Raw genomic sequence first — 17,612 nt, 5'->3', positions numbered from 1 at the left:
ATGATAAACTATGAGGCTGTGATTTGTACACAGATTTTTAAGTTTATGGAATAAATGCAAACTGTCCTCTTATGAATATGTTTATCAAAATGAAAGCTGTCTTCTCTTGGAATACAGCTGAGAAAAGATCGTATCTGAGTTTTCTGCTAGATATATGCCTTTAAAAAGAGATGTAGAACTCTTTTAAGACGTTGCATCTCCTCCCTCTTACTAGGAATCTGCTGACCCAATACCAGAAGCTTCCAGGGGCCCTGCTCTCTGCTCAGCGTCTCTGAGGTACAGCTTACTGTGACTTTTGGGCTCCAACACTTAATTGAGGTTTCAGCTTTATTTATTCTATATGTTACATTCATCAGCAAGTATTTGAAGCTTACTCCATGCCTTAATTGACCCGTGCAACAGATACATCTGTAATAACCAAAAGAAAAGTCCTTTTTAAATTTCTTGACCTTCACATATATTGATTTCATCAGATTTAACAGAAAACCAATAAATGTGGCAGTGATTCTTCTAACATCCTCAGTCATTGTGACTATCATTTAGTTACCCTCTCACAGGGACTCTTTAAAAAAAAAAAAAAAAAACCAATTTAGAAAGACATAAATTTACATAGTTTACACATTAGGGACCTTCAGTTATATCTCCATACTGATTCAATTTGCCTCTTTTGTGAGTTCAGCATTGGTATCAACAAGGGAGATATCGCAGACCTCCATTTACGCTGATGCTGCATATCCCTAACCACCTTAAATTTACTGTAGTAATTTTCTTTTCTAATCAATTTTAGACTTTTTGAAAATTTGAAAGTTTCACTTTTCCAGTATTATGAACAAATATGAAAACCTCCTGAGCCTCAAAAAGGAACTGGAGACAACATAAAGGGAACAAACCTACCCCACAGCCTACCTGGATGTTTGGAATCGAGTCTGCATTCTAGGCCCTCAACAGTCCTTGGCTCATATAAATGTCCTTTCTTGAGAGGTTACCAACTTCAGCTTCTTAAGCAAATGTGTTTAAGAGAAAGCTACCCTTAAGAATAAATGTTCTCCAATGTGCCTTTCTGTAGCCAAAGGTACCTGGGACAATTTTAATTGCCCAGGTTGACAAAGATTCCCTATACCTACTTCAGAAGTGTCTAAATATGAATTGGCTTCTTAGCAAAAAGTCAGAGGTATTAAGCATCAGTAATTTCAATATCCTCTTGGGATCCCTTTCTCATCCCATTGAGCTTTGAGGAAATGAACAGATACGAATTCATCTTTCTATTAAAAACAAAAAGAGTACTACCAGGAACAAGTCTGGAGCTTTCCTGTGAATGCTGGAGCAGCTGTCCTTAGGAAAGTGGATTATGAACAGCTTCATAAAGGACTTACGAGTTCCTACAGAGTTCCTGCACACAGTATGTTTTATGTGATGTCACTTTTATGCTTACAATCAATAGAATTTAAAGGGTAATGGTGTTGATATAAAATTATGAGGACTACAAAAAGGAATCACAGAGAAGCTGCAGCATACCTCTGGAAACTGTGCTTCACAAGATAACGCTACTCTGTAGAACTTAAGGAGCAATTCTTTACAAATTTAGGAGACAAAGTTGTATCTAGGCAAATTTGAAAGGTTACCACCTGGTACGCCATTCATTTTTAAATGGGAAGGGATTCTTAAGTTTGTAGACATTCATTCAAATTTTTACACAAAGGGAAGCAAGAACCTGAGACGCGATATAGAGAAAAAAGACAGTTAATATGTATACACCTGTAGTCTGGGTAATAACTGCAAATGTCAGTGAGTGGCAGGGACATGGGGGCCATGAGAACTGGAGAGGATGAAGGAAGGTAAAGTTATGGTCTGGTGGCAGAAAAAAGACAAAGGCTGCTGTGTTTCTAATGAAGACAGAATTTTAAAGTGAAACTCAATATTAATACTGCGTAAGAGTCAGCTAAAACATACTGCTATATATATGCAGGTATTGAGAACTCAGTATTCTGTATAAACAAACACTACAGATACAGATTTCACTACATTTAAAATTCAGTACTCAATAAGGCCCTTGACTACACAATGTCCTTTATGCTGCAAACTATATTAAGAAAAATTTTAACTGCCATCAATGAACTTAACCTATCTCTGCTGTAGAACAAAATGGAGTAGACTTAAACACGTATCATTCTCTTGACTGTAAGACACCGTACCAAGCTGGGCCAAGAGAAAATAAGAACAAACAGGGGACACCCAACAGTTATTTCAAGCAAAAAGCAGATACATGACCACATATTCCCTTTGTATACATTACTTAGTATTTATGACTTATGAAATCTTTAAAGAATAGTGTCGTGATATGTAAACTTTAAGTAGTGAAGTCATGGATTTTAAAGAGCGTTTTTTACATTCAAAACAACTTATTTAGAATCAACAGATTAGGTCAGATTATCTAAGTGTCACAAACAAGCAACATGTATATACTGCAATTTTATTTCAATCGCACAAACGAAGTTAGCGTGTAGGAAATTTAAATGGAACAGTATGGTAAAAATAGCAGAGAAACAAAAACTCTACAAAGGAAGTACACCTAGAGCATGAGGATTCAACATTCATTAGTGTTTCATCTTCAGTTCTGATTGACACTTGATGCTTGCAAATTCTGAAACAAACTCAGATCATGATGACTATTCTGAAGAGATTTCAGCACCAGCACTAAGGTTGTACATTCAGTTGGTTTGCAGTTGACTTGTTAGCCATTTACATAGTGTGTAGTACAGATTTGTCACAGGTCAGATCACAGTGTTAAAGGAAAGAAGTACCTTCCTGTAATTAGAAAGGATCCCCTAAACTGCACTCAGCTTAAGACATCCAATGTACAAGAGCACGAAAACCATCATAATAACGTGGCTCCAAGGAACATAGTTTTGATAAGGAAAATAACCTAAGCTTCTGTTTCCCGTTTTAATTACTGAAATCTCTAACAATGACAAAACTGTCACACAGGACAGTAAATGTGTACAGTAATTCAATCAAACTTCTTGGAAAGAACACATTTAGCAGTCTGGGATAAAGCAGAATGACAGGAAATAAAATGTGATTCAACACTGGTTCTTTTTGTCATTTTACACAGACATGTTAATATTTAGACCAAGGCACAAAACGTTTAGTGCATAAACCAGTTTCTTCTTCAAGATCTAGCATTTTTAGCGTAGTCTTTTATCTTACTTTGGACCACTTATACCCAGTACTCTATCCTACTGTTCAACTTGATCAACAAAATCAAAAATGATTTCTGACCAGATTTATGGGGGACATAAACATTTGTATCTCCAAAGTGTTTGCATAACCAAAAGTACGGTAATAAAGATGGAAATGCCTCCTATTTCTTTAAGAAAGTAGTGCTTTATAAGCTTGCTGCATCTTTAATGTCTTTACTGGTGGATGACAATGAATATCTGATAGAAAAAGAACCGCATATTAGAATTATGATAGCTCATCCATCACAGATTAATCTAAAAATGAAGTTTCTACAGAAACAAGAACTGTTTTAATATGGGGAAAAAAAAATTTCCTCATTCAAACCTCTTTGAAGTGGTGATGGCTGCAAACCTGCATTTAGAAAACTACGCAATCAACAAGCTCTGTCTTATGAAGGAAGATTAGGAAATCCAGAAAGCAGACAACAGTGGACTATTTCTTCAAAATTTTAGTAAAACTACAGATAATCAAAGATTTCAAAGCAAATATGGCACATAACAACTCAAGCATAAACCAAGATGGAGAGCCTGGAGAATTTTTGATTTCCTAGATTTTCAAAAAATGCTATCATTGTAACATACAGGATTGCTCCCCTATTTTAATCTCAGAAGTTTCAAAGAAAAGGGAGTGCATTGCACACACGCACACACACACACACGTGAGTGCCCACACAAACACGCACACGTACATGGTGGTAAGTAGGGCATCTAGTTCCTTCTTCCTACCACCTAAGTCTCACTTTATTTATTAAAAGAAAATTATGCAGGACCCCTCGTCGTTCTTCCCTTTATCTGATGATTTCTGTGACCTTAATCGCTGCCATCGTTGTTACTTTTCTAGTATTTCAACATAAGAGTCCGAAAGCAGCTCTGAAGTCAGGAATGTGTACCTGAACACCTGGATAACTACAGGGCACCTAGGTAATAACAACTGCCAGATTCAGGGATCGAACGTTTGAATTCCACAGTAAGACAGAATTCATGTGAAGCTCAGAATCATGTTTCAGACCATTGAAGTTACTGAATTAAAATACAAATAGCTGAAGACATGATGTAAAAGATTAAGTACTCGGTTCTGTTAACATATTTACCAATTAAAGTCACAAAATATTCCTCATCATTATTCATGCAGATAACTGAGAAAAAAGATAGTGCAGAAATTAACTTTAAATAAAAAGTTATTCCTTCCCCGCCTCCCACTCCCTATACTCTACAAAATGTTTTCCCTGGGACTAGGCCTTGAAAAGGCCACTACATATTAGTTTAACATGCATTACTGTCTGCAATTAAAAAAGCTAATTTTTGTGGTGGTTGTAATTACGTTATAAAAATGTCCACATGCATAAATCTAAAAAAGGTTGAAAACCTACCATAAATCTACAATATATTGTTTTACATTTGACCACTGGTTTGTGTTATGTAGGAGTCATAGATTTGGTAAAGCATTGTAACAATTTAGGAAGGCATCTAAATCTTTAAATTCTGGATGAATTTTATGTTTGAATCTACAAAATTGCATGAAGGCTAAACTCGAGAGACCTCCTATCATTCTAAAATTCCTCTCTGGACAAATCATTTTTAGGACACTTTCTTATAAATGTCACCTTTTGAAAGCACATACAATTACATTTGTTCCATATTTTATGATCTTAACCTACACGGGGCTGATCTCAATTATCCATGGAATATCAAATATGATAGGAAGACAAACCTGAGAGAAACATTTACAATACAATAGCATCACTTGCTAAATTCTTCATCAGCATTCTCTGGAAAAAAAACTTCTCAAGCCTTTCTCCTCTTTATTTTAGCAATGGACTGTGGAAAATGTGCAATTGTCTCTTGACATGAAAATATTTTCAATGTATGGTGATCTTGCCTGACGGGTTTAGTTATTTTCTGCATAACTGATATAGGAACTCCTATACGACTCTCTTCCATCCTGTTGTAAAGGTCAGAAAAAAGCAGCAAACTGGGAGGGAAATAGCTTATCTGCCGGAGTAGTAATGTTTGAAGGCTTTCAAAGTATGTTGGTTTTCCCCTCCTTCCGACTGTGTATCTCCGTTTTCTTCTTACAGCTCACAAAATGTAAGGGTTTTGTTGTTGCTAACAGTTGTTCTTCGCAGGTTTTTATTTTCTTCTTTTTCCAGATTAAAGTCCTGTCTCTCCTTAGTTTGTTTCTCTACGCAGTATTTGACTTGCTCAGTTCCTGCCTGATTGCTGGTAGGAAAAGGAAAAATAATAAAAGTAAATATAACGGTAAGGTAATATAAGTGGGTGATTCATTCTTAAGAAATCTTAATGACTGCATTCAAACTCATGGTAATACAAAGATACACTGTGCATCTTTCATTGAAGAAATCTATGTTATTATTTTTATAATATTAACATCATCAATTTGTATATATTTATATATTCTCTCCATTTTGTACACAAAATGAAAACACTGATTCTTTGGGCTCAAAACGAGAGTTCAGTGGGATGGGATGGATGAAAAGGAGTAACCTAGAGAAAGAGTGGTTTACTTAGTTTTCCATCTAGAACTACTCAATACCAGAAACTTAAGAGGAATTTTGTTTACCCTGTTTTCACAAATAATTTCCATTATATGAAGCAGAGACCCTCTCTTTGGCATCTGAAGCCAGGTAAAGGGCAAGATAATATGGAAAAGTAATTGTTTTATGCTCTCAAGTAATAAATGAGGTATTTTTTAATCTTCATTTTATTTAGAATGGGTATTATTAAACATTATAAGAGTAGCAAATTTGTTTAGACACTCACCATCAATGAGCTCTTCTTTTAGCTTAGTTAATTCTTTTCTCATTTCATCTAAAATGTCCTAAAATATTACAGAAAAACATCAGAAATACAGAAAATAAAGATTCTTGCTTATATAAAATTTTATGAATGTATCAAATGTTAGCTCTGTCTTTTGTTTCCAGATTCATAATTTATGACTTAGAAGATCAATTTTGGTAAATTGTGTTTTAATAGTCTTCCCTTCCCAATCTTTGCTTATTCTAGCTTAGCAAAATATGAAGCAGAATGTTTTCTAAACTTAAAATAATTACCCGGTCATGCCGTGAAAGCTATGATTCAGATAATGCCTATAAAACATATAAGAGCTCTGCTTTTAATCTAATCTTTTGGGAGCTAAGAGGCAATCCATAAACAAGTTTCAAGGAAGAAGACACAAACTGGACAATCAGCTCCTGGGAAATTTGTCATCTGGTCTGAAGTATGGGGACTGCTTACGAATCACCAGAGCTATCAAACTAAACTTCATGGAATCTAGGATTCCCCTGGAGGGCCCTCGGGGGCTGCCCTAATAGGTGGGGAAGTAGGAGGATGGGACCCTACTGGACATACACAGTCTTAAGACAGAAGACCAGCCACACATAGCTACTGAGCACTTGAAACGTGGCAAGTCTGAGGTGAGATGCGCTGTAAACGTTAGACACCAGACTTCAAAGGTTTACTATGAAGAAAGTAAAGTAAAATAACTAATCAGTAATTTAAACACACTGATTATATACTGAAATATTACTTTGGCTACATCAGGTTAAATAAAAATATATTAAAGTGAATGTCACCTATTTCTCTATATTTAATGCACCTGCTAAAAATTTAAAGTATGTGATCCATCTTACATAGAGTTGGTCAAAAAGTTCATTTGGAAAAACCCTAACAAACTTTCCAATCTGATCATATGGACCACAGCCTTGTCCAACTCAATGATATGAGCCATGCCATGTAGAGCCACCCAAGACAGACGGGTCATGGTCAAGAGTTCTGACAAAACAAGGTCCACTGCAGAAGGGTATGGCAAGCCACTTCAGTATTCTTGCCTTGAGAACCCCATGAACAGTATGAAAAGGCAAAAAGATAGGACACTGAAAGATGAACTCCCCAGGTTGGTAGGTGCCCAATATGCTACTGGAGATCAGTGGAGAAATAACTCCAGAAAGAATGAAGAGACAGAGCAGAGCAAAAACAACACCCAGTTGTGGATGTGACTGGTGACAGAAGCAAGGTCCAATGCTGTAAAGAGCAATACTGCATAGGAACCTGGAGTGTTAGGTCCACGAATCAAGGCAAATTGGAAGTGGTCAAACAGGAGATGGCAAGAGTGAATATCGACATTTTAGGAATCAGCGAACTAAAATGGACTGGGACGGCTGAATTTAACTTGGATAACCATTATATTCTTGCTACTGTGGGCAAGAATCTCTTAGAAGAAATGGAGCAGCCATCAGTCAACAAAAGGTCCGAAATGCAGTACTTGGGCGCAATCTCAAAAACGACAGAATGATCTCTGTTGGTTTCCAAGGCAAACCATTCAATACCACAGTAATCCAAGTCTATGCACCGACCAGTAATGCTGAAGAAGCTGAAGTTGAACAGTTCTATAAAGACCTACAAGACCTTCTAGAACTAACACCCAAAACAGATGTCCCTTTCATTATAGGGGACTAAAAGTAGGAAGTCAAGAAATACCTGGAGTAACAGGCAAATTCGGCCTTGGAGTACAAAATGAAGCAGGGCAAAGGCTAACAGCATTTTGCCAAGAGAATGCACTGGTCATAGCAAACACCCTCTTCCAACAACACAAGAGAAGACTCTACACATGGACATCACCAGATGGTCAATACTGAAATCAGACTGATTATATTCTTTGCAACCAAAGGTGGAGAAGCTCTATACAGTCAGCAAAAACAAGACCAGGAGCTGACTGTGGCTCAAATCATGAACTCCTTATTGCCAAATTCAGACTTAAACTGAACAAAGTAGGGAAAACCACTAGACCATTCAGATATGACCTAAATCAAATCCCTTATGATTATAGAGTGGAAATGACAAATAGATTCAAGGGATTAGACCTGATAGACAGAGTGTCTGAAGAACTATGGACATTGTACAGGAGATAGTGATCAAGACCATCTCCAAGAAAAAGAAATGCAAAAAAGCAAAATGGCTGTCTGAGGAGTCCTTACAAATGGCTGAGAAAAGAAAGGGAAAGGAGAAAAGGAAAGATATACCCATCTGAATGCAGAGCTCCAAAGAATTATAAGGAGAGATAAGAAAGCCTTCCTCAGTGATCAATGCAAAGAAATAGAGGAAAACAACAGAATGGTAAAGACTAGAAAATCAGAGATAACGGAACATTTCATACAAAGATGGGCTCGATAAAGGACAGAAATGGTATGGACCCAACAGAAGCAGAAGATTAAGAAGAGGTGGCAAGAATACACAGAAGAACTATACAAAAAAGATATTCATGACCCGGATAACCACAATGGTGTGATCACTCACCTAGAGCCAAATATCCTGGAATGAGAAGTCAAGTGAGCCTTAGGAAGCATCACTACGAACAAAACTAGAGGAAGTGATAAAATTCCAGTTGAGCTATTTCAAATCCTAAAAGACGATGCTGTTAAAGTGCTGCATTCAACATGCCAGCAAATTTGGAAAACTCAGCAGTGGCCACAGGACCGGAAAAGGTCAGTTTGCATTCCAATCCCAAAGAGAGAGGCATTGCCAAAGAATGCTCACACTACTGCACAATTGCACTCATCTCACACGCTAGCAAAGTAATCCTCAAAATTCTCCAAGCCAGGCTTCAACAGTACGTGAACCGTGAACTTCCAGTAGTTCAAGCTGGATTTAGAAAAGGCAGAGGAACCAGAGATCAAATTGCTAGCATCCGTTGGATCATCAAAAAAGCAAGAGAGTTCCAGAAAAACATCTACCTCTGCTTTACTGACTATGCCAAAGCCTTTGACTTGTGGATCACCACAAACTGTGGAAAATTTTGAAAGAGATGGGAATACCAGACCACCTGACTTGCCTCTTGAGAAATCTGTATGCAGGTCAGGAAGCAGCAGTTAGAACTGGACATGGAACAGACTGGTTCCAAATTAGGGAAGGGAATACGTCAAGGCTGTATATTGTCATCCTGCTTATTTAACTTATATGCAGAGTACATCATGAGAAATGCTAGGCTGGATGAAGCATAAGGTGGAATCAAGATTTCTGGCAGAAATATAAATAACCTCAGATATGCAGATGATACCACCCTTATGGCATAAAGCAAAGAGGAACTACAGAGCCTAGATGAAGGTGAAAGAGGAGAGTGAAAAAGCTGGCTTAAAACTCAGCATTCAGAAAACTAAAAAGATCATGGCATCCAGTCCCATCACTTCATGGCAAATAGATGGGGAAACAGTGTCAGACTTTATTTCTTTGAGCTCCAAAATCACTGCAGATGGTGACTGCAGCCATGAAATTAAAAGACACTTGCTCCTTGGAAGAAAAGTTATGAGCAACATAGCATATTAAACCAGCATATTAAAAAGCAAAGACATTACTTTGCCAACAAAGGTCCATCTAGTCAAGGCTATGGTTTTTCCAGTGGTCATGTGTGGATGTGAGAGTTGGACTATAAAGAAAGCTAAGCACTGAAGAATTGATGCTTTTGAACTGTGGTGTTGGGGAAGACTCTTGAGAGTCCCTTGGGCTGCAAGGAGATCCGACCAGTCCATCCTAAAGGAAATCAGTCCTGAATATTCACTGGAAGGACTGATGGTGAAGCTGATATTCCAATACTTTGGCTACCTGATGTGAAGAACTGACTCACTGGAAAAGACTGATGCTGGCAAAGACTGAAGGCAGGAGAAGGGGAAGACAGAGGATGAGATGGTTGGATGGCATCACCAACTCGATGGACATGAGTCTGAGAAAGCTCCGGGAGTTGGTGATGGACTGGGAAGCCCAGTGTTCTGCAGTCCATAGGGTCGCAAAGAGCTGGACATGACCGAGTGACTGAACTGAACAAACTTTTTGGCCAGCCCAATATTTCTATTTAATAGTGATGCTCTAGACCCTCTTGCCTGGAAAATCCCATGGACGGAGGAGCCTGGTGGGCTGCAGTCCATGGGGTCACTAGGAATCGGACACGACTGAGCGACTTCACTTTCACTTTTCACTTTCCTTCATTGGAGAAGGAAATGGCAACCCACTCCAGTGTTCTTGCCTGGAGAATCCCAGGGACAGGGGAGGCTGGTTGGCTGCCGTCTATGGGGTCACACAGAGTCGGACACGACTGAAGCGACTTAGCAGCAGCAGCAGCAGACCCTCTTTCCTCTATGATAACCACTCTGTCTTTACTTATTTTGCAAAATTTCTATTTATAGAGTTCAACTTGAAATAATGAATACATCCTCTAGTTAAAAAATATAAAGATTGTATAACATGAACACTAAAAGGGCTAATAAGGTGATAATTTTAATGGGTGAAAAACAACGATCCTTTGGAAGGATTATCAAATTCTATGACTTTCTTTAGCACTGTGCACACCTTAGGTAAAATTAAATAGCTCTATGTTTAAGGCTCATCTTAAAAAAAAACAACTTTTAATGTTTAAATTAGGTTGAAAATTATCAATTAGTTTATTTCCTCCATTTTCCAGTGAGGAAACTGAGGCACAGAACTAACAGATATTCTTTTTCAAATTAAGTTAAATCAGTCTTAAAATCAAATCTATTCCTCTCATCAAGTCCCCTACTTCAGACAGTCAAGAACTGACCATATTTTAATTGTGTGCAAGTGCTCCATTTCAAGATATTTTTCAAGAAAAGAAAGCCATGTTTAACACACAGGAAACAAGCGCTTGATTATCAATGACCACATGCTTTTCCAATTATATAACTCAACTGAACTGTTCAAACAGTTTTGTAGTATAAAAGTCAGGCTGATCTGAAACTGTTACTATTTGTTGCTTTAATTCCTATTTAACTTTTACTTTGAACTCATTATACTGCAACATTATTGGTACTCTTTTAAGCCCCACTCAAACTGCTGATATTTTAAAAAATGAGTGACAGAATGGGGAAAGCGGGCTCTGAAGATAAAGACAGGATTCTGATCCTGATTATGGGACTGAGTAAATTCAAATTCTCTGAACCTCTGATGTGCACAATTTGAGTACAGACACTATGTTATCTGACTACTACCAGGATTAGGAGACAATGTCACGCTAATAACCTAGCAAATGCATAACACTGAGGTCTGCCAGATAGTCGGTAAATGCCTATTATAGTGATCACTACCACTGTTATCTTTACAGGCTATTCTGAAGTGCAGGATAAGAAGACAAAGATTAAATTGTTCATTACAGGCGTAACTATCAGGTCTACAAAACTGATAGCTGTTTCACTAAGATGTCTTTAGCCTTCCTTTTCCAATCGTTTAAAACACTATCAACCTCTTTTAGAACTAAACCAGTTCAAGGTTCCAAAATTACCTATTACTCCTTCCATTTTTTTCTGTGTATATAGGTATTAAACACAATGCATACTGTGTCTAAAATACAAACAATATCTTTTTCTTATTGATTTTTTCCCCAAACCGCTTCCTTTCACAGAAATATGTGCGAGTACTCATCTTCCTTACATTCTTGCTAAAACCAGACCTGGTGGGGTCTGCTTTGGCCAATGCTGAGTGCGAGCCCATTTTTTCTCTTGAACAACTGTACACCATTTACTTACATTTAACGTTTATCCTATTACATTAAACCACTGTCCCCACCCTCCACCACTGCTGGCACTTTATGCAAACTGATGAACCAAAAACTGAGGATCTGAAAGAAGTAATACAGCATGAATGCTGTTTAATTTCTATAAAAATATCAAGTCTATATTCTTTTCAAATACATTCACAACCTGTCAAATATACGTACATGGGGTTATTTTTAAAAAGAACAAGTACAAATAAAGGGAAGCTGCTGCTGGGCACCCACCTGCTTCAGCCTGTCATAGTCCAGTCCCTCTGTCTGGACTCCGTTGGCACTGGGCTGTGACGAAGGCGCAGATTTTGGTCTGGACAAATGAAATTTTCAGGACAGGTAAGTAACACTTAGCGTATTTAATGAGTTCATTAGTAATTGCAAACTTACCAACCCAACACCAGATTACAGTATATTTCTTAAAACATGTGTTAAAGAGTTAATTATCTTAATAGTTGCAGAACTAATTAGGATGTACAAAAATACTTTTCGCTTTTTACAGCATTATCAGTATAAAAAAATTAGAAAAAGTTGGTAACATGACAAAACTTTTCCAGTAAAGAGTAGAAGACAACGCTCTTTGGGCATGAGGAGGGTGGCAGGGTAACAGGTGGCATCGTGACCAGGACAGACGGGAGGCCAGCTGCAGCGACCCAGCCCAAGTAACACAATCTTGCTCTCTCCTTTTGAAACTGTACGCTATCTACTAAATATCTGGCAAACCAATGAGAGCGAAATGATGAAGACCAAACTGTTTCATTCTGTATAAATCAATTTTCAAATTCTATGCCTTGGTTTCCAGTGGCAGGGGGAGGAATTGCTTAATGAGTATGATTTCTTTGTATGTGTTCCACTCCATATCAAGCATCAAAATAAATAAGCATCTTGGAAATATGATTATTAAGTTAAAAATTAGTTATTAAGTTTTAAAAAGTATGTTCGTATCCAATTGGCTTTATGGCTATTTCCCAATGAAGTTTTTATAAAGATGGTATCTGAATGGTCATCTAACTACTTCCACAAACTTACTTTGTTTCAAAAACAGGGGGAGGGTAAGGAGACAGAAGGAGACTGTCAATTACTATTACATTTTCAAAAGTTGAGCTTCTGTTAAAAAATTTTACATGAAGAAATAAGTCTTAAGTATTAGCCATATTTTAAGCAAAAAGTTTCAAAATCAAGTCAGTCAGTCATGACTCCCTCTCCAATTCTGGCAATAAGAGAAAATACTAAGTGGAAAAATTTAGAATTTTAACTGAATGATACTTCATTTTCAGCTTTTAGTATATATTAAGTGGCCACTTTTTAAGGGTCACAAATCAACGCAAATGAAAACTATTAGGCCATATATTTCCAACTTTGCAGAATACCAATGTGAGAAATCTGAACCAAGACTTAACAGGCATAACTTTTTCAAACTTACAATTCTTATAAGGCATATTATACTTCAAACCCATAGGCACTGTGTGTGAAGATGAAATCTTGAGTCATTTAGGTTTACATCAAACATATGACAGCTTAAAAGATTGATGTGAAGGAACTCAACCAATTTTACTACATATCTGCTGCTATGTTTATATGAACAAGAAAAATAATAACTCATAAAATTTCATTCAAGAGGCACTGAATGAATAAGGCCCTGTGCTGGATAAGATTTATATGACATACTTCCTTTCCTCTTGAGACAATATACCTTTTCACCTTGTTGAGGAGGTGACTTAATTCCACAGTCATTTAAGATGCACTGAGATCCACAGTACGCAAGTCACACTGCACTGCAGAATCCGGTCTATACAGTAGGTATCATAAACGTTGACTTTTATGCATTTCCTTTACCCATACTGCCTGTTCCTGCTCTCCAGAAGTAAATTATTATTTATTCTGCTTTTCTTCTACATTTCAGATTTAATTGGTACAAACACTGTTTTGGTTTCTTTTACTAAACTTACATAATGAATATCCTTGAAAATCATGTGAATAACAACAGTTTGTTACTTAACTGGGGAGTATGTTATAAATATATCCATATTTACTAAACAATCCAGAAAATTATTGTTATATAATTTTAAAAAAATCGTGGAAACATGCAATTTGTAAAAAATTTAATTCATGCTAACATGCAATCCACCACCACCGCCGCCACCACCACCACCATCACCATGATAATTAACTAAAGGGGGGAACTTTTCATACTTAAGGAAAGACGTAATCACCACTTTTTAAAAAAGGTTTATCAACAACATTATCTCAGGGGGGATACTATGTATGAAAGTGGCAAACTGGAAAGATTTACAACAGAAAATCTCATTGTTAAATGCTATTTTTCTATGTTATTTTCTAAATAAGTCTTTGGTCAAAACAATTAAACCACCTCAAAAAAAGCAGGAAAAACTATTTCACTACTGTATTATAAATACTTTATGCAAATTTAACTGGCTAACAAAAACGAACTTGCCAAATATTTTAATCATCAATGGCATGAAAATAACTGTAGCTAATAACAATGTGGTCGAATAGAGTCTGGTTATAGAACTCCTTACTCACTACCAAAGACAACCTCCCGTATACTATTTATGCTCCCAGTAGACTTGATGTGTATTTTAAAAACAGATGCATATAGTAACATGAGTATAATATCTCAGTTATTTCTATCATTAAGGTTTTCTCCATAATTGATAACAAAAAAGGGGGATTTTTATTACTTTATAACGAGAGTGCTGCCTCTAGATACTGCCTATAAAATAACTATACTGCAACTATTTAAGTCCCTGTTCTGCAAAATTAATTCTAAATATAGCTTAAGCACTTGAGGATCTTAAGAAATTGTCAGTTTTTTTTAATTAAGAAAGAAATACATGGTTCATATCCTAAGTTTTCTTAATTAAAAAATGATATAACAGGACTCATCCTAGAAAACAAATAATCTGCTCAAGGATATTAGATGTTAGGTTGTTAAAGATACTCAATTTACTGCAAAGTATGTAGGAAACAGATTTTCCTCAAATAATAAATTATTCACAATGGCTATTCACTGTGGCTCTAATACTGTCCTGTCTTCCAGTGACAGAGGACAGGATCTTCTGTTCAACTTTTTAAAGCCTTGTCTTCTAAAAGGAATGGCTTTTAAAATAAAATGCAAAAGCTAGACACTCTCGATACATGTGGACTTCAATTCTCATTCTCGTATTTCAGGTATGTTGACCATTAATGTTTATCATAATCCAAATATAAACTGATGGCAGGGAAATGAATACTATTAATTTTTCTCACTAAAATCACTCCGAATTTTTTCTAAAAGAGTGTTTTAGACACAGCTAAATATGAAAGATTTACGTTATCGCCATTTCGCCTTTGTGGTGATTACCAATCCATGTAGAAAAAGCTCAGCCCTATCCTGAAAATGTTATTTAAAAGTCTCAAATCACAAAGTCACATCAGGATGATACCTGTGTAATGAATCATAGGACCTGTTGTCAAAAACAATCTGATTTTTCCTTGGAGAATCCCGTCTATGAAGGGGAAAAACCATTTAAAGGGATACACAATAGAACTCTTAAAAATAATTCTCATTTTGTTACTGTTTTACATGTTTTTAGTTATAGCAAACAGAAGAACTAAAGGTGTCCATTAACTTTAAAATAATTGTAAAAAAAAAAAAAAGATTATTTGGAGACTAAGTCTAGTTATGTGAGGACACTATTTACTTGATAATTACAGAGAATTCTTTTAAAAAATCATTATATAGTGGCTACTTTTACATACTGTAAAACCTACTTACATAAAAATTCAACAAGTATCAAAACACAGGACATTTCTATTAGAGTGAATATAAATAAAACTACAGACTCAAATAAAAAGCACAGTAAGAATCACTGTAGCTTGAAGTATACAAAATTAGCTCTTCTAAGGAGGCAGGTAAAGAACTTTTTTCCATCTTGAATACAAGATCTGTAAGCTCCCAATAAATGCCATGGGAAGGATTCATAAATTTTCCAACGTTACATTCCAGTCATGATTTAGAGCTTTTTTTCCTAATTTATTTTTTATATTGAAGGATAATTGCTTTATAGACTTTTGTTGTTTTCTGTCAAACCTCACATGAATCAGCCATAAGTCAACATTCTTGCTTTTATTCCACTGTCTGACATCTTCACTTAATACAGAATATATATTACAGAATATTAATCCATCTTATCACTAATATAATTTTGACACTGCATATTTATACTTTCAGTACTGTGCAAGGATAAAGTGTGCTTAAATAAAAGCAAAAAAAAAAAAAAAGGCTAATATACTTGTTTTCAGAAGGAATGAGGGGAGTAATTTAGGAAGAAAAGCAATACAGTTCTTTAATTGGGCATTTTAGAATGTTCACTCTGGGAAAAGAGAGGAAAACCATCTACCAGAGTTAGAACATGATTACAATACACTACTGGATAATAAGAACCCATATTTGATTATTCCATACAAAATATTTTTAAAATAGTAATGCTTAAAACATTTATCAAACTTTCTTTAGAAGTCTGAAAACTCTCTGAAAGAATATTCTGTCCTTTATTACATGAACCCAACCAGAACAAGGAACACATACATTCCACCTGGAGAAGTTTTTCCATGTCCCGTCTACGATAGAGCTTTTGCCATGAATTTCAGTTTAGCTTTAGGCAAGCTCACTATGGAATCCCTACCTATGAGGCAGGGGTGAAAGTAGTGACAAAGAGAAGGCATTCCTCCCCGTTACAATTTGAAACCTCAAAGGACACGGCACATCACCAGTCTGTTCTGAAAGGCACAGTGCTTGATAAACCGGGTGTTGTACAGTGCTACTGAAGAAAATCTGTAACTACTACCAGAGATACATTAGAAGGCCACATCAATTAGGTATCTGGGAACGCAAATGCAGTTTTTCCACTCTGTTGAAGAAACATGTTCACCAAAAGCAATTCCAGTCAAATATATTCATCTTTCAGTGACAGAGAAACTGAAAGCTTTTATATATTCAAAAAGGCCAAGTTTCTTTGTGAAATTTAATTAACTATTTCATCACCAAATATTTCCCACCAACAGAAAGAACCACACAAAAAAGCAATCCAAAGTTAGACTGAAGCTCATGTACAACAGACCTGTGACAATATAAGGTCTATTCTTGTATTTTTTTAAATTAGGCTTCTATAATTAGATGGTAAGTCTGCTTTTTTATGAGGCAAAAATAAGGCGAATAGCTCAGAAACAAAAGGCAAAAAAAATTTTTCAGTCTCAAGACACATACTTTTTTCTAGGAAAATTATGAGTCCTTTAAACTGTCTCATAAACCAAGAAAATGTTTCATCTATGTTTAAGACCTACAATATAAAGTTAGTTATGACAGTCAAGTATACCTGACTAAGGCATACTGAATTTGCTCGACTATGCAACACATAGCCGCTTGTAGAAACATGAATTAACTAGTGTTGTTCCTGGGCATTATCTTTCTTAACTCGACTATAATTAGAAGTTTCAACTGAAAAATAAATCTTTCTACTTTATAAATTCAAAATTTTAGGTTTTATTCTGTTCTCTCTTAAACACTATAGCCTTTTCTCTCCAGCTGCTTTTCAGTTTAAAGCGTTATGCTTCTTTCAAAAGCTCAATGTTATTGACAGTAATAATGATATTGAGGTTATACAGGAGAATATCCTGTTTCTTAAGACAAATGCTCAAGTATTAGGGCTGAAGCAGCATATATTTGCAAACTGCCTTCCAACTATTCAGAGAGAAAAAAGTGTGCATGTGTAGACAAGAGTTCAAGCCAATGTTGGCAAAATGTTAAT

At 36.1% G+C, this 17,612-nt stretch overlaps 1 protein-coding gene across 9 annotated transcripts in view; it reads right to left on the bottom strand.

Annotated features, from left to right (window-relative positions):
• Positions 1-2,454: 2,454 nt before the first annotated feature.
• The window catches only part of ENAH (ENAH actin regulator), a 159,664-nt gene continuing 144,506 nt past the window's right edge, over positions 2,455-17,612 (bottom strand). For 6 of the 9 annotated variants that reach the window (XM_025286049.3, XM_025286048.3, XM_025286050.3 and 3 more), the window contains 3 exons: positions 12,037-12,115; positions 6,021-6,078; positions 2,455-5,459 (listed from right to left, as the gene is read on the bottom strand). In XM_025286049.3, the coding sequence (XP_025141834.1) occupies positions 5,422-5,459; positions 6,021-6,078; positions 12,037-12,115 (175 nt within the window). In that variant the 3' untranslated portion in view covers positions 2,455-5,421. Of the gene's footprint in view, positions 5,460-6,020; positions 6,079-12,036; positions 12,116-15,248; positions 15,312-17,612 lie in introns of all 9 variants that reach the window. The other 3 variants (XM_025286052.3, XM_025286054.2, XM_025286053.3) reach the window with 1 other exon arrangement.

This window comes from Bubalus bubalis, chromosome 5 (assembly GCF_019923935.1).
Source record: "Bubalus bubalis isolate 160015118507 breed Murrah chromosome 5, NDDB_SH_1, whole genome shotgun sequence".
Classification (NCBI taxonomy): domain Eukaryota; kingdom Metazoa; phylum Chordata; class Mammalia; order Artiodactyla; family Bovidae; genus Bubalus; species Bubalus bubalis.
This window is presented reverse-complemented; position numbering and strand designations above follow the sequence as displayed.